The sequence below is a fragment of the Phyllopteryx taeniolatus genome, chromosome 14, assembly GCF_024500385.1.
Source record: "Phyllopteryx taeniolatus isolate TA_2022b chromosome 14, UOR_Ptae_1.2, whole genome shotgun sequence".
NCBI classification, from domain to species: Eukaryota; Metazoa; Chordata; class Actinopteri; order Syngnathiformes; family Syngnathidae; genus Phyllopteryx; species Phyllopteryx taeniolatus.
This window is the reverse complement of record NC_084515.1, coordinates 21,191,522-21,212,309: the sequence shown is the minus strand read 5'-3', so window position 1 is coordinate 21,212,309 and position 20,788 is coordinate 21,191,522. Positions and strand designations below refer to the sequence as shown.

At 41.0% G+C, this 20,788-nt stretch overlaps 1 protein-coding gene across 9 annotated transcripts in view; it reads left to right on the top strand.

The window, feature by feature from the left end:
- Positions 1 to 20,788, top strand: part of astn1 (astrotactin 1) — a 271,109-nt gene that overhangs the window by 133,390 nt on the left and 116,931 nt on the right. For all 9 annotated transcript variants that reach the window (XM_061796834.1, XM_061796828.1, XM_061796831.1 and 6 more), the window contains exon 15: positions 697 to 824. In XM_061796834.1, coding sequence (XP_061652818.1) covers positions 697 to 824 — 128 coding nt within the window. The remainder of the gene's footprint in view (positions 1 to 696; positions 825 to 20,788) is intronic.

Genomic DNA, 20,788 nt, shown 5'->3' with positions numbered 1-20,788 from the left:
CATGTTGATGACATCATTCTGTAACTTGTGCGGCTTACATTACCAAGTAACGGGTACAGTTAAAGTAATGTTTTTTTGTTTTTTTTTTGTTTGTACTGTGGATAAGTGATTTTGCTGCCACTTGGCAGCTGCTGAAAGTAACTAAAAAGTAACTTTTTTCGAACTTGGTTACTTTTGAAATCAAGTAATCAGTAAAGTATCTACGTTACTTATTGAAGGTAACTGTGGCAACGCCCCCTACGGAGCAGCAAAGTCACTTAGCAGGAATGTTAGGAAAAACACACACTTAAATTGAATCGGGATGACTTACTGAAACAATTTGACACACTTTATTGCAAACACACACATCTGAGGCACCAGGGTCAGTAAGTTTAAAAGCTCTGAAATTTCTAAAATATTCCAAATGACAAAGAATATTTACAGTTTTGTCCTATGTTAACCCAAGACAAATGAAGGCCTGTATTTGCAATCTTTTCAATGATTTCATTTGAAAAAAAAGTACATGCATTAGTGGATGAATATCAACATGTTGTGTACATACTGTACATATTATTTGGCTCGCTATCTCCCCCACAGACACCCTCCTCAATCCCAACATTTAATTATGACTGGATTTTCTGTATCGGAATTCTTCCTGCTGTTCTTGTGATACAGTATATTCTATCTAAAAAGGACTTTCTCTTTTTTTCTCCTCAGACAGAAAAACTTTGCAAGAGGTATCGAGCAGCAGCTACCAGATGGCACGGTGGTGGCGTCTGTGCCAACAGAAGTTCAGTGTCACGAGGACCTATCGCAGCCACTGCCTGACCCAGAATACCTCACAGGTGAGACATTTCTTACCAGGCAAGAAACCATATGTGGTCATTGAAATAAGAAGACAAGTAATATCCTCTATAACTGGACATGTCCTTTACATTCTTGATTTCTATACACCATGCATGCCTGTATACAGTATGTACACACACCACTCCAAAGGTTTTAGAACAGTGAGGCCAATGTCTTTATTAAAGTAAGGTGGAATTTTACCTGCTCGGACTGAAGGGAGTAACCCCCTGCAACAAACAACTGAAAGAGACTGCAGTGAAAGCATGAAAAACAATGTTTGTTAAGTCTAAAATGCTAGAAAATAATTTTGAAGAGTACAGAGATATATACAATAAATGAACAAATCATGTAATTAGACACATTGCTCCATCTTGTGATTGGATCGTTGATCGGTTATCGTTTTTTTAAACTTGTTGATCGGTGATCGGCCCCAAAAATCCTGATTGCGTAAAGCCGAGTAATAACAATTGTAGTACAATTTACAGATGCTTTATGAATTGAACCTAATTTTAAAGAGTCCAGAATTGCACGTTTTCTGCGAACCGTGTTGATTTATTTACACATCATGAGGCTGTCCTGACCACTTGATGGCCTCTGAGAAAGATCTGGCAAAATGTTTCATAATAGCTTTCACAGACAAATACAGGATGTAACTATTCAATGTGGCACGGTTTCCATATTCGAAGTTGGGCAAAAAATACGGCACTAGCCGCAAGCTCTTTTATTTTTAAGATGTAAGCAATAAGCAACATGTTGTTCCACCACCTTGTCAGAAATGATCCAAGTATCACATAAATGCCTCATGAAAGCTGACAAGTGTTCACTCTGTGCACCCAGTGGAGCCTCAGGAATGATAAATATATTTGTTGAGTTCATATCCTGGCCATTTTTAACACGACATTTTGTAAAACAATTGTTTCATATGACAGTAGTTATAACTAAAGGATCTTTGTTGACTGCTGCAAAGATACCGTATAAATAGTTGCAATGAAACGTTCCTGTATGCATATCAATGCCAGAATGTTTAAGCAATGATTTTTACAAGCAGTCAATCTTGTGTTCAAATTCATATCAAATTATTATTAGACACCTTATTTACACTTTGTGTATCAATCCGGCTCACTAGTCTAAAAAATAACAATCAAAGATGACAGTTGGATTTAGTCATTTTTAGGATTTATGTTTAACTTGATCTTTCTATCATCCCAATTTAGATGCTACAGTCATTTCCTTGCCACTGGTCAACATCCAATGTGTTTCAATTTTTTTAAATGAAATCAAATGTGCAGTCATAACAACTGCATTAACGGTACAAGCACTGTTTTAAGTAACAGTTTACAAATGTTAACACAATAAAAATGGAAGTTAACCACTTCAATATTAATATGTTAAAACAATGACATGCTCTTTAAACACACTCCTAATAGATGCCTAATGCATCTGCATCTGCAGTGCAAAATGAAATCAGCCACAAATGCCATGCAAAATGTTTCAAACCATTTCAGCACTCTCACGTTAGAGCACATCCTAAGGATGTAGCAGCTAGCCAGTCAAAGTAACGAAACAGCCTACAGCTTCACTCCGCTCACTGCTCCTCAACCAACACGAACTGATGGGATTTAAATGCGCAACACCAGTCATAAAGGATCCAAATCAATGCTGTTTGTGCACAAAAAAAGGTTCTCGTTTAAATAGGACTCCTTCAATTTATTAGCCAAGAAGCAGAACAAAGAAAACTGGTAGAAAAGTTGACAAAATAAAACCAAGCTCTAAACGTAACATCATCTCCAGGTTAGTATGACACTGAAATAATGTGGAAGTAGCAAAGCTTCTTGTCTCACCCCTTGTGGGGACTGGTTCTTCTTTCAGAATCCGGCAACTGTGCGGCAGGGCCCATAATTATCATTCAAATAATTTCATAGACCTGCGCAGGCCGGGGGATCCGACAGTGGGTGGGATTCGCCACTGTGGGTCTGTGTGTACAGCCAACTTAATTCGCCAACAATCAAAGTACAATAAGGCAAAATCAACACATTTTCTTGACGCAGAAAGACATTTATTTACACCGCTCAAGTACATGTTGATGAACAAATTTAAGATTAAAATAAAATTTGCCTAATTCCTTTGCTTTTTGTGTTTTGGCCTCCAACTTCAGCCAGGCCCATCTCCACCTGCATAATTGGATAATTATAGGCGCGTTCCCTCATTAATACAAGCTGTACTAGCGGGTAAGCTCTTGTCGCCGATGTTACGTGTGCTTCGCGGTTCCCCGGGGACCACAACCGGGGCCGCGACCCGCAGCACCTCAACGCGAGAGTAAAAAGTACACAGTGAAATAATGACTCAAGTACTGAGTAAATAGCAGAAACGATTTACTGCACAGTGTTTTGTCAAGTTCTCAGTGAGCTGAAATATCCACATTTGGGCAGACGGTGCCAGACAAATACTACAATACATGAAAGCTGTTGTTTATGATGGTCTAAATGTAAACAAGAGTAGCGCGCCGTTGCCTTCATGGTAACGACGACCTTCCCAAAATGGTAGCCACACAGGCACGACGATCAGCCCGGCTGGCTTGTCTAGTGTTAATACCTATGCCCGGGAAGCCCAATAGAAGATGTTGTGCAAGGTCATGTGACTTTCTTTTGTTGTTTGATTGGTAAACTAGACTTAAAAGTCACTAGCGCTTAAATTAGATTGGCGCAAACACCGCCCGATGCGGAAGTCAAAGTCGTAGTCTCGCACACGAAATAGTTGATAAACAAGCAAAAATTGATGAATAAAAGGAGCAAGCGACATTTAGATGCCAGCGTTCAAAGAGTATGAAACAGCCTATGACGACGTCACGTTATGTACCTTATCTTACGCCCGCCGTCGACACTGGGGCCGGTGGCAAAATGGACGCCTCAGATTGTAAAACATGCAGACAGTATGGAAAAGGTAGGTACATCTCAGTAATTTCCTTTGGCCTTAACTCAGCAAACTAATGCTTCTTCTCGAGTCCTCGTGCTCCACTTATACGGTCTAAGCCAAATATGGACAAAGCGGGTACAAAACTTGGTCAAACAGAAGTAGCTGTCAGAGGGGCCTTTTCTGGACACTGGTATGACGAAACTAAGGGTTTTTTTTTTTTTTTTTTTTTTTTACAAAATTGACACTTTTATACTAAGTTCAAGTAATAATACTAATTTTAAGTTAGACTCACTCTATGGAGGTGTAAATAGCCAAAATATGGGACCTTTGATAATGTAAACGCATTTCACATATGGCACTAGCTGCCACACAAGGGCAAAGTGTTTGTTCTTTTAATGCAGGATAAACATTGAATTTAGTTTACAAATTTTGTAGGAGAAATTTGTGAGAATTCACCCAGGCTATCGGCTTCCCTTACTTTGCACCTGACCTCTTGGCCTCCTTATTTCCCGAGGGTGGAAACACAACCATCTAACACAGTACCTATACTCTCCCACCGCAGCAAGCTGGCAACCCACAGCTTCCACTGAACTCCTGCATTGCTGTCAGCTGTGTCACTTTGCCTGCAGTTAATTGCAAGACTCGGGTTATTGTCCATCGAGTACAGAGACTGAGGCTCTGTCAGAAAGTGTAACATCTATTTAGCCACATTAAGACCATGCCACACCCCAATCCCATCTTTATTCAGACACGGTTGGTTGCTCTGGCCAGTACATTTGTCACAACGTCAGCAGTCTGTGTTCCAGCTCCCCCTGGCCTCCGCAGGGGTGAAATCATTCATCTTCCTATTCATCTCCGGGCTTTAAAGCCATTCATCGTGAGGCCAGAGACCTCCATCAATTATTCCGAAGGGAAAAAAACTGTGAGGAAAGGGAACCTTTTGAAAGGCAAATACATCTTGATTTAATTGGAAAGCAAGCATGCTCTGGCTGCTAAGCAGATTTCCCCTAAGATGGCGCTTGAGCAATAACTGATTGGTATAGAAAAGATAAACAGAGAAAAGCATGCAAAAGGCAAACAATAGTGAAGAGAACAATGGCAAAAAAAATACAATTACGATTTTGAGCAGTACATACTCACAGCACAGAACAAAAGCCTTAAAGAGAACTCCCAAAAAAGGAATATGGATAGATATATTTCTCCAGAGCAGTGACAAACAGACCATTGGATGGGGTATTATTGCGTCAAGGGAAAAGGAAGGCCCCCCCCCCAAAAAAAAAAAAAAGGTTGTCCCTTTCTCGTGATCTGTGAGCAGCAATATCATTTCACTGCCACTACTATTTGTAAAACATGCATCACATATGTCTTTCAGTGTAAAACAGAACAAAGAATGCCCAAGGTGAAATATTTGTTCCTGACAGTCACCACAGCTCTCTCGCCGATCCTCTGTCATTTATTATCAAAGCTGAGGGTGATGCTTATAGCTCGGGGAAAATGGCTGACACAAGCCCTTCTGTGCTGAAAAGAACTGAGTCTAAACAGACAGGAATGAATTTATTTATTGTAAGTCCAGTTATGCATGTGGGGTTTTTCATTCATTCACTCATTTTCCGTACCGCTTCTCCTCACAAGGGTCGCGGGAGTGCTGGAGCCTATCCCAGCTACCCTTGGGCGAGAGGCGGGGTACACCCTGAACTGGTCCCCAGCCAATCGCAGGGCACATATAATCAAACAGCCCTTCGCACTCACATTCACTCCTACGGGCAATTTAGAGTCTTCAATTAACCGACCAGGCATGTTTTGGAATGTGGGAGGAAACCGGAGTACCCGGAGAAAACCCACGCAGGCACGGGGAGAACATGTAAACTCCACGCAGGGGAGGCCAGATTTGAACCCGGGTCCGCAGAACTGTGAGGCAGATGTGCTAACCAGTCGTACACCGTCCCACCTTGTAAGGTATTTTTAGTTTTCTAAAAATGTTGAATGAGGACAGGATAATAATGGACATTTGTAAGTGAATTGTGTTAATGAAGCATATTTTATGGGTCATATGGTTCAATGAATATGTGTCAAACCTAAGCAAGGGGACCTTTCACGTTTGAACCAGTACGGTACAGATTCCTTATAGCTGGGAATCCATAACAGTACTCAACGGTACAAATTTACTGTACCTTTGTGTGTTTATGTGGAAAGAATTATTAATTTCTTTCATAATGAAATGTACATTTTAAAATTTTTCAATAAATACACTTCAAAAAATATAACAAAACAACATCCTAAAAAAGCAATTGAGCAAAAGTGGATGAGTAAAAGAAAAACGAATACAATAAAGGTATAATCTTTTAAAAATAAAGTATTACAAAATACTTTGGAACAAACGTCTTTGCAATGAACTGCAAAAGGAACGAAGATAAACAGTAATTGTATTACCATGTATTTTACATTATGATAACTAATGCAAGTTACAAAGGTACATAATACAGCAAGTACCACATAACATTGTAGGGACTGCTGGCAAGTTGCTGCGCCTCCTCCGCTGTTTTCACTATCTTGTACCTATTTTCATCGATTTACTTAACATTGTCTCAAATGAATCCTGGACTTTAAAGCCATTTATTAGACTCGATCTAACAATCTGCGACCTCGAAAGAGTAGTGAAACAGGCTTTATCTTTCTGCTGCTTAGTGCTTTGCCACTCTTTAGCCTAAAGCTAACTTCGCTGGTGGGGCTAACCTGTATGGGACTCTTGTGTGGGCCCCACTTATCACTGTCTCATATCATACCATCAAAGATAATACGAATATTTTTTTAACATGATTTTGTACTGAAAGGGGAGCGACCTGTAAATTTATAGCCACTGTCGGCTGTCGGAACTCCCGGGGGTACGCAAACCAATATGCAATACATTAATAAAGGGGCTTTTCTCTCCCCCAAAAAATAGGCCTAAGTACTTATGGTAACCACTGTTCCAACGTATGAATAAATAATTCATTTATATTAACTTTGGTATGTGTTATGATTTGGTATGATGTAAACCACTTACTTGTCTCTTGGCACAAAGTAAGAGGTGTGCACAGCTCCTCCTCATCGCTCAACTCTAAAGCACAAGAAATACAATATCTCAGGAAAAAAATGACTTCACCCCTAACAATTTTGTCAATAACAATAAAACATCTTTTACAGGGACAACATTGAAGAAAGGACTAAAACGTAGACAGTATTCAGCTTGTATAACAGTGAAAATTTACTGCCTCCTCAAAGTAACTCAATGCAGAGATAACTCGGAGATGTCGGTGGACCAGGTGAGTTCTGCTGGGACACAGGCAAGGCCGGATTTGAACCCCGCTCCTCAGAACTGTGAGGCAGATGCGCTAACCGGTCTTGCACCGTGCCGCCTGATTGATAATATTGGGTATAATTCATATAAAAATTAATACATGAAATTAATTGTCCAGAATAGAAATACAGTGATACCTTGACTTACAGTAAGAGTTTAATTTGCGCCGTGATGATCATGAACTAATTTATTTTTATATCGTTAGTTTTCCCCATTAGAATTCATTGAAGTGTCTTCCTAGACCTACCAGGAACTCTTTGGGGGAGCGGGCTGCGCTGACGAACGCTGATTGGTTGACAGACCTCTGTAGGTCTGTACTTTTTCATTCACACAGCCGCCATTATGCGTCCGTCACGCAAGGCTCGAAATAAGAGGATCAAAATAGATTGAAAAGCAAAACTTCGAATTACTGATCAAAAATGGCGGACCTCGCCAACGGCTTGCGGCAAGATCTGCTGCCGGTAGCAAGGTCCGCCGCTGGCCAACTAGGTCCCGCTAAAGCGGGAAGGTCCGAGCCCAAGTGGGCGTGGGCGTCTTCCTCGGCCGACGCTCTGATGGTCCAATCCAGTCATCCATCCATCCATCCATTTTCTGAGCCGCTTCTCCTCACTAGGGTCGCGGGCGTGCTGGAGCCTATCCCAGCTGTCATCGGGCAGGAGGCGGGGTACACCCTGAACTGGTTGCCAGCCAATCGCAGGGCACATACAAACAGACAACCATGCGCACTCACAGTCACACCTACAGGCAATTTAGAGTCTCCAATTAATGCATGTTTTTGGGATGTGGGAGGAAACCGGAGTGCCCGGAGAAAACCCACGCAGGCACGGGGAGAACATGCAAACTCCACACAGGCGGGACCGGGGATTGAACCCGGGTCCTCAGAACTGTGAGGCTGACGCTCAAACCAGTCTTCCACCGTGCCGCCCCAATCCAGTCAGTCGCAGGGAAAACAAAAATTTAAAAAACCTTCCATTCGCAAATAAATATTTGCAATGTACAGTCTGTTTGCAAACACATTTACAGATACCAAATACTTCACACTGCTGTATTTAAAAACTGACTAAGAGCTGTCCTTGTATTTTTAAATGTATTTATTGAACCTTATCCAGGCAAGGTATTTGCAATGCCAGCCTGGCTCCAGACAGCAGAGTAAAACTAAGCAAAATAGAAGCAAATACATATACAAACTGAACAATATGATATAGTAACAAGTTCAATATTAAATGACATTATAGCACATGGTGAATAAATGGTCCATTAAGGCCATTTTCCAGCTGGTAAATCACATCTTTAGTCATCAGCTTCTATTTATGTACAGTATGTCATCTCAATAAAATAGGATAAATATATTCTAATTTATTGAACTATACCTGTATATAATAAAACTCCCTACCTCAAAAACTCTCTGCAGCCAGGTTGGCTTTGCAAATGAGTTTCAGTTCTAATTGCCTCACCTGGATGGATATATGGCAGGAGGGTGACTTTGGAGTTATCCGGTATGTTTGTGTAGATCTGATCCAAAGTGTTGTTGTTTTTTTCTGGTGGGAAAGCTCACGTTCTTGAGGAATCAATGCAAGATCTCAGGTTTGCGTGGTTGAAGTCTCCTTTCATTATCACAAAAAAAGTCCGGGTGCGCCGACATCTGTTAGTGTATGGAGCGCTGATGCATTTCCATGGCAACCTTAGCGTTATAGACGGTGGTTTTAATGATGCATATGAGGTCTCTCAGCAGATAAAAAGATGTACACTGCAAGCTCCACTGGAAGTTGAATATGGCACCTATGGCAAAGAGTTCTTTGGAGATCTGAAAAAAAGAACTGTTGCTCTATGTAAGGATGGCCTAGCCTATAATAAGATGTTCAACCCTTGTAAAACCGAGCTGCAGAATGTACCACATGCACTCCCAGTAATCACAGTTAATCAGTAAATGTCCAGCATGATCACGAGATATGTTCACAGTTTTTTCAAGTGCGGAATTGTGTTGTAAGGATAGCAAAAGAATGCAGTTAATTTGTGTAACTTTGAACATCTCCGGGATGACATAAAATGTAATTTTGAGGTTACAGTATGTGGTTGAAGCAAGAGTGTGCCTTTGATCAAACAACTGACAGTTCATGGAAATTAGGGATAATAACAAGGAATGTGTTTGTCGGTGCATCTCAGTGACACTGTCAGTGGTGATCTGTCACGACAGAAAATGAAAGTAAAGGTTAGTTTGACAGCTCTCAGCTCATTCCCACAGACTTACTGTATATACCCCTGCACCAATCATTCATACCATGTTGTTAATTTGAGTGTTTTCATTTCTTGTGTAAAAAGCAACTCAAACATATTTTTAAAAAACATTTTAAGAGCCATATATGCCAAATTCAAACATTTATGACAATAGCATTTTTTGAAATGATAATATCAATGAGTTATTAAAGTGTTACATGATATACTTTTTAAATGTTCAGTTTTAGTTAAATTGTTTTTTCTATTTCAAAAAAAAGATTCAAGCTTATTTATTACTGCTGAATTGCACTGCACCATACTAAAAGCTACAAACATATTTCTATCATCTCAGATCTTTTTAGATTTTTAAAATCTCATAATATTTTGCAATTGGTCTTATTGTTGGTCAGTTTCAATACAGTAAATCTTGTTGCATGAAAGGTGATTTCCTGATAGCAGTTTTTTTTTCTGGGTTTGAGCAAAGGGCGCAAAAGTACCTTTTGGCATTCATGCTGAAAGATTAAGACACAGCGTTAAGTGCCAATTGTTCCAAAGTCATCTTCTGTCCATTAATAAAACATGATTAGTGGTCCAGATTGCAGTTTAGGGTAACGAAGAGCATTACAATCAGTGCATTTCAACATGTAGCGCCCTGATTAGAATTGAATTGATCACAGACAACCCAGGACGTCAAGCTCAATATTTATTGTTCTTTTCTTAATTAGAGTATGCAGGGTTGTCTTCATCAAGGCTGTGATCAGCAGCAACTATATTAGATTCCTCTGATCTTTTCATATTTAACGTGGTTTCCCTCGGGTTTTTTTTTTCCATTTGCTTGTCTGCATACTCCCGATTGTATGAGCGTTCACACGTGTCAGAACAGAGACGGCGCATAATCTATATTTCATCGGGCCTTCATATAATTGGTCCCAGTGTGGGAAGGTCATTGTCATACAGGTGACGTGTGTTTACTCCCATTTTTTTCCAGACAAAATCCCCACCTAAAATAGCAATAACACAATAAGACGGCACTTTTTTTGTGTTCTCACTGTGCTTCTTCTGTAGGCTCACTCTGGGTGTGTGTGCGTGTTTTGTTTATATACAGCTATAAAATGAGACCACTGCAATATTGTCCCAACATACCATAATTACACTTTGTCAAACAGGTTTATTTCTTCGGTTGTATTGTGTTTTATGATATTTTTAAATAAAAGCACAAGACAAAATTGGGGGTTGGGGGAAGGGCTGGATCGCATTATGGCATTTCAATGAATTCTAATGGGGAAAACTAACCATATAAAAATAAATTAGTTCATGATCATCACGGGGCAAATTAAACTCTTACTGTAAGTCAAGGTATCACTGTATTTCTATACTGGACAATTAATTTCATGTATTAATTTTATATTAATTATACCCAATATTATCAATCATGCTGAACGGCGCACGACTGGTTAGGCAACCTGCTTCACAGTTCTGAGGACCGGGGTTCAAATCCGGCCTCGCCTGTGTGGAGTTTGCATGTTCTCCCCCTGCCTGCGTGGCTTTTCTCCGGGAACTAAACAAACTAAACTAAAGTCGCTCCGGAGTATAAGTCGCAGCGGCCAAAAAATGCATAATAAAGAAGGAAAAAACATATGTCGCACTGGAGTATAAGTCGCATTTTGGGGGGAAATTGATTTGATAAAATCCAACACCAAGAACAAACATTTCATCTTGAAAGGCAATTTAAAATAAAAATAGAATAGAGACGGTCCCTTACAAGTTTCTCGCTCACTCCAAACTTTCTTTCTGCTGCTCGATTACCGTTTTCGGCTGCATATTTCGCTACTTGCAGCTTGTAATCTACAGAATATAATTTTCTTTTCGATGCCATTTTTGTTCAGTCCTTCTCAGTTGTTTTTATAAGTTACCGCTAATGTTGAAATGATCAATTTTCAGAGGTACAAAAGTAGCAGGAACAGATGCACAGGCCTAGAGCCCGCTCTTGCGGTTGTCAGTGTGAAAATAACATGTGAAATTATATAATAATGTGTTAATAATTCCACATATAAGTCGCTCCCTAGTATAAATCCCACCCCCGTTCAAACTATGAAAAAAAAACTGCGATTTACAGCCCGAAAAATACGGTATAAACCATAACTAAGCACAGCAGCACACGTTATGAATATTCAGTCAGTAGTTGACTTCAGCGAACCCATTTTCAGCGTCATTGGATTGACATGTAAAGGTCTCGCATCACAGTCCAGCAGCTTGAGGGTAGGCCCTGTTTTGTATTTCATCCTTTATTCAACCAGGGAAAAGCTTATTGAGAGATAAAATCTATTTTTTTTTTCAAAAGCCAAAGGGCAGCAGACATTATACAGTACATGACACACCAAAATAAAATAACAAAACAATATAAAATAAATGAAAATAAAGAGTAAAAAACAACAGTGATATTAATCTGATATTATCTGATTTCAAAACAGTGACAAACCCCAAATGCTTTTGAGTACATACATGGTGTTTTGTTTCTTTTTTCATTCAAATTTTGCAGGCTTTAAGACATTTTGGGGTCTCTTTTGTGGGTTAATGGCTCTACACATATGTGCCAAATGTTTCATATTTGATTAAGTGTAGTTTTTGCAAACAGAGCCGGAGTCTGATTTATTTATATTATTTTATCCAAGATATTTTATTTATTGTTCTACATTACAATGTCAATGCTCTTTAGAATTGAAATGTAATTGCTCTTAAAAAGGATTTACATGAATTATTATGTGCTATAATATTATTATATAGTGGCATTAAAAAAAACATGAAGGATACTATCGTTTATCGTGATAGTTTTTGGGAAAATCTATCCTAAAACATTTGCTATCATGGCAGGCTGAAACATAATATATTGAGAGAGAGCAAGATCAATAGATAACACAAAAATACTGTACAAATGTACAAATAAAAACCTGCAATATCGCGGGACCGCGAAGCAACAACCGTCATATAGCGAACGATTACTGTATCTGTACTCTGTCATAAGTTGGAGGGACTCATTGTACCAGGGCTGGGACTCATTTTTTCCAGACAAGTGCATCCTGGGACTCATTTTGAAAAATGAATCGATTTTAGTGGCACTTAGAAAGTTATTTTATATATTCGGAGGAGACTTATGATGAAATATTTTTTTATCCTCATACAGTATGTAAGAACAGTCTCTTTATCAACAACTTCTGGTCTGAGCTGTTGATCTTCGGAGGTTGGAAAAGGGCACCTGCAGTCCCTCATTTCACCAGCTTTGATTTCCCTTTGCCTCATTCTCTGCCCTGGGAGAAAACGCTCAATGCTCAGATACTACCTTATCTAGTTGGGCAGCGGGCCATCGACATGCTCGCTGCTGACCGAGGTGCACTATGCGGCGGCCAGGGGAGCGTGGCGAACCGTATTCTTCCCGAATCTCTTTTGTTGTCCAAGTTTAGTGAGCTCAGGGCGTTTCTTTGGGCAGAGACACGAGAGGGACTGAAATGAGGCTACGTTCAAATATTGCAAGCAGTTTGAAAACTGCATACTTTCCCTTTAACACCTGGTGGTGTCAATCAAAGCTGAACATGATTCCCTTTCAGCAGTACCACGCTGGTACTGTGGTGAAAAAGAGTCTCCAAATACTGGGGAATTTAGGTGGAGAACTGGGTCATCTAATCCTCTTCGATCAGTTAATGTACATACTGAACATTTCAGTATGCACGTTTTACCTGCAGTCCACATACTTGCTCCTGTGTGTTGATGTCATTTGCATTGTTCCATGTCCATTCAGAATTTTTCTTGGAAATAGCTTGTGGCGTGTTAATCCATGAGTTGTTCCTGTATTCCTTTGTGCTTTAGGCCATAACTCAAATATCACATGAAGCTCTACTGAAATTAAAAATATTACTGCAAACCCACAGTGGATTGAGAGAATTCATAATTTTTTCCTCAAATGATAATTTATTGGGTGGATTTTCCATCATGTTATGTGTTAAATGTCAGGTAATTAGCTGGACAAAATTGGACAGGATCATTTTTACAATGCATTGTCACAGCATGGTTCCAAAGGGTGAGGCTCAGAGGGACTGGACGTTCCGCTGACATAGACGTTCATGCCTGTTAGTTCCCAGCTGATGGTGTTGATTTTAGACCTAATGAGATTCCAGGTATGAATGCAATTGTTCAGTCGACCAATGCTCGGTTTGGGTTGTTATATGACCTCTGTATTTTACTTTAGTCCAAGACACAGTGGTAGTTGTGTTTTGTGTCTTTTTTTTTTCCGAGCAATATGAGAAGGACATCCAGAACCCATCACTTACATGAGTTCGTCCTTACACCACTGTCCAATAAGGTACTTATTACTTTCCCTGAACTCAGATGTTATGGGCATGTTTTGTATATGGCTGTGCAGATTTTCCATTATACCTTCAAGGCTACCTGTCCCATTTTCACAAAGATGAAGCGTGTTTCTGAGGAAGAAAAGTAGGTAAATAGCTTACTCACACACTGATAACGCAGCATCAGGAGAGAGAAGTTTTTTGAATTTGTTTTATCTGAGTTTGGGTTAATTGTTCTTAAAAAGGTTGTACTTGAATTATTATGCGCTATAATAACATTATATCAGTGGCATAAAAAAACATCAACAATACGTCTTCGTTTATCGTTATAGTTGTTGGGAAAATATATTCTAAAAAAAATTGAGCAAGAGCAATAGATAATGAAAATACTGTACCAATGTACACACACTGATGACACAACATCAGGAGAAACTGCAAGTTTGTTTTTTATCTGTGTTTGGGTAGCATTACTAAATGATAAAATCATACAGACTCAGATGTAATTAAAAGGTAGATTCTTGATTGTGATTTTACTCAAAATGAGCAAAATGGCAATAATTTTGTACTTTTGCCAGTCCAAATTTATGTATGTAGCAATATGTATTTTGGGCACAGTAATTGTCGGCTGATAATGTTTCGAAGGAGTAGTGTGTGCAAGATTAATTGTATTTCCTTGTCGTCATCACCAAAACTTTGCAATGTTTTGACGCAATTAGGTTTGGAATCAGCTGAAAATGAAATAAAAATGTGATGTCAGCTGTCATCTCATGCACTGGGACATGTTTTACTTAATGAGAGGGAAAAACCTCTGGACAGTTCTGAGACCAGTAGAATGGGGCTTTGGAGGCAGCCAGAGTGGCAGTGATTCATAGTTCAACCCTGAGTCCCTCTCTCCCCAAGTCCCTCATAATTAAAGTTGAAGCACATGGCCTCATGACCACACAAGCTCAGAGGTATCTGCTGAACTTTTTTTGGCATCTTATTTCAAATTGCTGACAAAAATGGTCCCCCCTCGCCTTTCTTCAGCGGAGCAGAAATAGAAAATGTGTCACCTTGAGTGGTTACAAGCCACATCTGCCAGCCTAATTATCAGGTTTGCAAGGCATATTGTTTATGTGGGTATCAGCATACAGCTAATGAGATTTCGGTGGATATTTTTACAAGGAAAAAGTTAATGAACACACCTGCCATACTCTATCAGGTGCACATGAATATTGCTTGCACCACATCGACAGCAATAACCCAACTACAGTAATGACCTTATTCTAAATACAGTATGATGGTTCTTTGTAGAACATAGAATAAGTCTTTGGACATGATCTGAATCAGGTCTAGTCAGATCAGAAGAGGACAAAAAAAAACAAAAAACTGGGGGGTCGAGCATAAGCCACAAAAAAGTGATTCATCTGAATTTTGTGGGTGAGGTTTCTGTTATGTTGTGCAAGCTAAAATGATTGATTTTCACCAGAATGCTCCTTCATCTTGGAAAGACATTGTTGATGCAGCGAGACCTCCTTGATCCTTGTTTGCCTTTTTTGGAAATTCAAACTTTTTTTGATATTCCTGCACTCCTGCCTTGTCTCCCTGCTTCCCTGCACTTGGGTCCTCCGTGTTTTGCCTCCACGTGCAGCTGCCGAGGAGCAGGAACGGGATAAGCAGTCGCTTCTTCAGCCTGCCACCATTGAGGTTTGGGAGCACAGGAAATGACAGGGGCGGAGTACACAGGAACTCGGAAAGGTGAACTAGGAAAAACTGGTAGTACGAGACAAGGTGATGAAAAAAGGCTTGGAACGAGGTGGCTTGGGGGCAGGTTTGGATGGACGGGACTTTGTTGGAAGGGTGGAACGAGGTGTGGAAAAATTAAGTAACTTGGAAACGGGAAGAGGCGGCACGGTGGCCGACTGGTTAGAGCGTCAGCCTTACAGTTCTGAGGACCCGGGTTCAATCCCCGGCCCCGCCTGTGTGGAGTTTGCATGTTTTCCCCGTGCCTGCGTGGGTTTTCTCCGGGCACTCCGGTTTCCTCCCACATCCCAAAAACATGCATTAATTGGAGACTCTAAAAATTGCCCGTAGGTGTGACTGTGAGTGTGAATGGTTGTTTGTTTGTATGTGCCATGGGATTGGCTGGCAACCAGTTCAGGGTGTTCCCCGCCTCCTGCCCGATGATAGCTGGGATTGGCTCCAGCATGCCCGCGACCCTAGTGAGGAGAAGCGGCTCAGAAAATGGATGGATGGATGGATGGATGGAAACGGGAAGAAAAAATGGAGGATGAAATTTGACTTTTACCTGGGCGCCTCCATTGGCCACCACGCGGAGGTCCCGGATAGATGCCCAAACAGGTGCCCAAGTAAAGTTCAGGACTCGCAGGGGTCGGAAAAGGGAAAATGTAACAAAAACTGACAAGGACGAGAAGAACTAGGGAAGGAACTGGAAAAATATGAATCTAAAAAAACATGGAGGTAAAATGGTAGGACAGGGTGAATAGCTAGGACAAGTGGGGGACACTGGTGAAAAGGATGGGGAAGAAAGACCGATGGGGCTTACTGGAGTTGGGTAGGTATGGTTGGCAGGCTGGGGGCGCTGGGAGGCAAACTGGTGGCGTGCAGGGTGATGCCGTGTGCTTCCCGCCGGGTCCTTGTTTGGTGGGCTCATTCTGTCACGTTGGGGTTTTTTGAGGGCACTGGAGGCAAGGCAAAAAATGGAAGACCCAAGTGCAGGTAATCAGGAAGGCAAGGCAGGAGAGCAGGAGTATAAAAAAAAAAAAATGTATTTACAAAAAAACCAAACAAGGATCAAGGTGGTTACGCTAAATCAACAAAAGTCCAAACATCAAAATAAAAATGTAACAAAGAAACATGACGGGATAAGGAAACATGGGCTATGACAACTACTAAATTCTGATATATGACAATGACAACGATCCGACAAGGACTGAAAGAAACCAGGGAACTAAATACACACAGATGGGCAAGACAACGAGGAACACCTGGACAAGACACGAGTGGCTGGAGGGAGCTGATTGGTAGAAGGTTGACGAGAACAGGTGGACACAATAACTAAATGAGCACACGACATAAAAAACATGGGACGCAGGGAAAACATGAAACAAAAGAAAACCAAAACATAGACCAAGACAATATGAACGTGTATTAATATTTAATTTATTTTGTCTTTATTCATAAATTGAAGCAATGCAAAATTACTTACTTTAATATTAAGGGACTTTGATTACGCTACTAACCACATTTTATTAACAGGAAACTCGATTGGAAAACATAAAAATGTTAAATAGTAACGTTCCCTAACCTCAATTTCTGTCAGTTTGTAGAGAAGTGTACTTTAGAATGGTGTGCTTTTTCCCCCCATGTTAAGTACTTATTTGGCTCATTAAGTGTGCACTTAGTAGGCCATTTAATGTGGCTTCAAGCTCAACACTGATATTTAAGGTACTGGTTCAGGTTTATGTCATTCTTGTAACTTGTATGGCGTTTATTACCAAATACAGTGTTTCCTCATTTTCCGCAGTTAATGGGGACCAGAACCCCCCACGAAAGGTGAAAAACCGCAAAGTAGGATTTGTAGCAGCACTATGTGTGTGTGTGTGTGTGTGTATATATATGTGTGTATATATATATATATATATATATATATACAGACAAAATCATAAAATCCCCTTCACGATTTCACGTTAACAGTGACGACTGACAGACTTCAGAAGAAGAATTTAATTGTTACTCCTTGTACTATTCTGAAATTAGGACATGTCATTGTCCAACAAATGAAGAATCAAATTTGATCAGTTGAAAACTATCTATTAAACCAAAAATACACTGGCATGTTATCCCTGCTGCGTTTTAGCTAATGTGTCTGCCTTTGGAAAAGCTTTTCTTTTAATTTAAAATGGCTTACTTTAACCAGGATCCCTCACTGTACAGTGGCCAATGGTAGAATGCAGCCCTTCGGGGGGCACAAGCCAGTGGAAACTGTAGGCCAGTCCCAAGCCCGGATAAATGCAGAGGGTTGTGTCAGGAAGGGCATCCGGCTTAAAACTTTGCCATACAAAGAATTACATACCGGATCGGTCGAGGCCCAGGTTAACAACATCCGCCACCGGTACCGTTACCCTCCAAGGCGCCAGTGGAAATTCAGCTACAGTGGGTCGAAAACGAAGGAGAGATGGAAAGTGGGTTCTTAGGCAGAAAGAGAAGACGAAAGCACAAAGCCTACAACTGAATGTGGGGACTTTGAATGTTGGGACTATGACAGGAAAGGTTTGCGAGCTGGTTGACAGGATTAGGAGAAAGGTTGATATATTGTGTGTCCAGGAGAGCAAGTGGAAAGGCAATAAAACTAGAAGTTTAGAGGCAGGTTTCAAATTATTTTACCACGGTGTAGATGGGAAGAGAAATGGAATAGGGGTTATTTTAAAGGAAGAGTTAGCGAAGAATGTCTTGGAGGTGAAAAGAGTATCAGATCGAATGATTAGGCTCCAACTTGAAATTGAGGGTGTTATGTATAATGTGATTAGTGGCTATGCCCCACAGGTAGGATGTGAGCTAGAGGTGAAAGAGACATTCTGGAAAGAGCTAGACGAAGCAGTTTCCTTCTGTCCATCCATCCGTCCTGACGTATATGTAGGTAGTGTGAGTTCAATTCACACTCAGTGACGGTGTTTATGTATCCTGTGACTAACTGGCAACCGGTCCAGGGTGTAGTCCGCTTTTCACCCAAAGTCACCTGGAATAGGCTCAAGTTTCCTGTGCCCCTCAACAGGATGCACAATATAGAAAGTGGATGGATCGATATTGGAATTGACTGAAGAGCCCAAGCCAAGACGCTTCTATACAAGGCCCTTACACTGTCTACATGAAGAGAGATTATGAACTTGGGGTGTTTGCAAAGTGAAGTGCAGGCAAATTAATCATTGTGCCAGAGAATGAGAGCAGAACACCCTAGGGCTAAAAGGGAGACAAGGCCTTTCAGCAAGAAGAAGAATATGCTGCAGTGCAATGTGTTTTGGACTTGTTCATTTTAACTAAGGGATCTGGGGGCCAGCAATAGAAGGTTATGTAGTGGTGTACTCTCTCTTTCGCCGGGGATTCTATGCGTCATTCCGGGGAGCTACTTCCCATAAGAGGGGATAAATGGATGTAGCTGAAGGTGAGGACAATGGTGGAATATCACACTGAGTGACTTATTTATCAATTTCTTAGGTCATGTTAGACTCTCACCAAATGTTGCATTTTCATTGCATCAATCCAGAGGACCTGTTTACTGGCCTAAATGAATAGCCATAGCTTTAGTCACACTTCATTTCCAATTCATGTTCTTTTTAACGCTCAGGCAGACTGTGTTCATTTTTGCCATTTTCTTCTTTTTTTAATATTTTGTTTGGCACATGCAATACGTCTGCTCTTTTCAACCCCTCTGTGTTGCTTGCCTTTTTCCACATCTGGCTGCAGCATATAATAGGTCTCAGTTATGAACAATATCGAGACACCTTCTGGGTGTGCAACAGAGCATGTTGAGGGCATTCAGAGTGATATATGGCTTTAATCCCACAGCTGCAGTAGCACACAGTTGCTACGAGAGATGATCTTATTTATATTCAAGCATTACGCTTATGGCCGAGCATAAATGATGATAATCTTGAAGTTCAGGATATGTATGAGGGTTTTTGGCTCTTATTTGAACAAACGAGGCCTCCCATCGGAATAACTCCAGCTTCACAACCGTTTATTAAAAACCTCTGTAAATGACATTTGTGCTTACATCACCCAAGAGAAAGTTAGAAGATTAAAAATTAAGTCTGGGTTGTGCTCATTAACATGCGTCTTCTCCACGTCATGTTTTATCTATAATTGTTGATTTGAAAAGTGAGATTTGTCTTTTAAAACATACATTCGTCACTTACACAGTGGTACACAATGGAGATGCACTCTGCCAAGCAAAATTTTATATTTACATATGTGCATGTTAATCATTTGTATGGCTTTAATTTGTTGTATCTGCAATTAAGATGCAAGTTGTTTGTCAATGGGCCATGTTGATAAACGGGATAAATAAAAGGTCATCCTTGCGTGTTGCTCTGTGGCCTTTTCACACCCTTAACTTTTTTCCATTAACTAGTTATAGACTGGCTTGGCCAGCGATTTATCAGGAAAGGCTGAATGACAATTACGAACAGCGTGGTGACAACTGGAGAGACAATGTACAGCACGGAGACACAACATCTGGGGCAGAGGGGTCAGCGCTCCAAGCTGCAGATTCCAAAATGGAGCATCCAGGAGTGCCAAAAGATGCCAAATGGACAGGCAACTTGAGCAACTGACTACCTACGATGACAGCAATCTGTTTTTGCAGCAAAACCTGCAAGAATCTGAGAGTATGAGGATTCACCAGAGCAGGATGGGCTGCTCAAGCAACGCACAGAGGCAGTGGCCAGCACTGTCCCTGGTGAGATCCTGGTGGACCAGGGCCCATAGCCACCCCGCAGTGTCCAGAACCTCCAAGCTCTGCATATTGGCGCTTCATCGTCAGGTCTTATGTCCTGCTGCACAAGGGGACTGTATGGCGCCAGTTTGATGAGAACGCTGTCCTTGAAGTAACATCATGGGGGCCAGCAGAGTTGTGACTTCAGTTTATGTGCACCTTAATCATCAGTATCAGGGCAGAGAAGTTTGTCATCAAACAACCAAAGGCCAAATACATTGCTGGCCAAACCCGCGTGGTAGAACTGAAGTCTCTGAGCTGCGGTACAGGAAGGAGACAAAGGAGGAAAGACCAGGCCTCACAAAAGTACATAAACTCAACTCCCTCCGACATATTGAGTGGCACAGAAGAAGGGGCAGAGAAAGGGCTTCGAAAGCGTGCCGCATTTATAGCAAATCCTTTTGGATGCTGGGGCAGAAGTGCACTAGGACCCACCACCTACGTCCTCCACCCAGTTCAACACAAAAGAGCTGACCCCGACAGAAGTCAGGGAAGCAGTCAGAGCTGTGTGGATCAATCCAGCCCCAGGTCCCAGTGGGAAGCCATACAAAATGTACAAACATTGCCAGACTGGCAAGATGTGAAGACACGTGGACCATATGGCAAATGAGGGAAATCTTCTTACACTGACACCACAGTGCTTCAGGGTGGAGTTCTACGCATGCC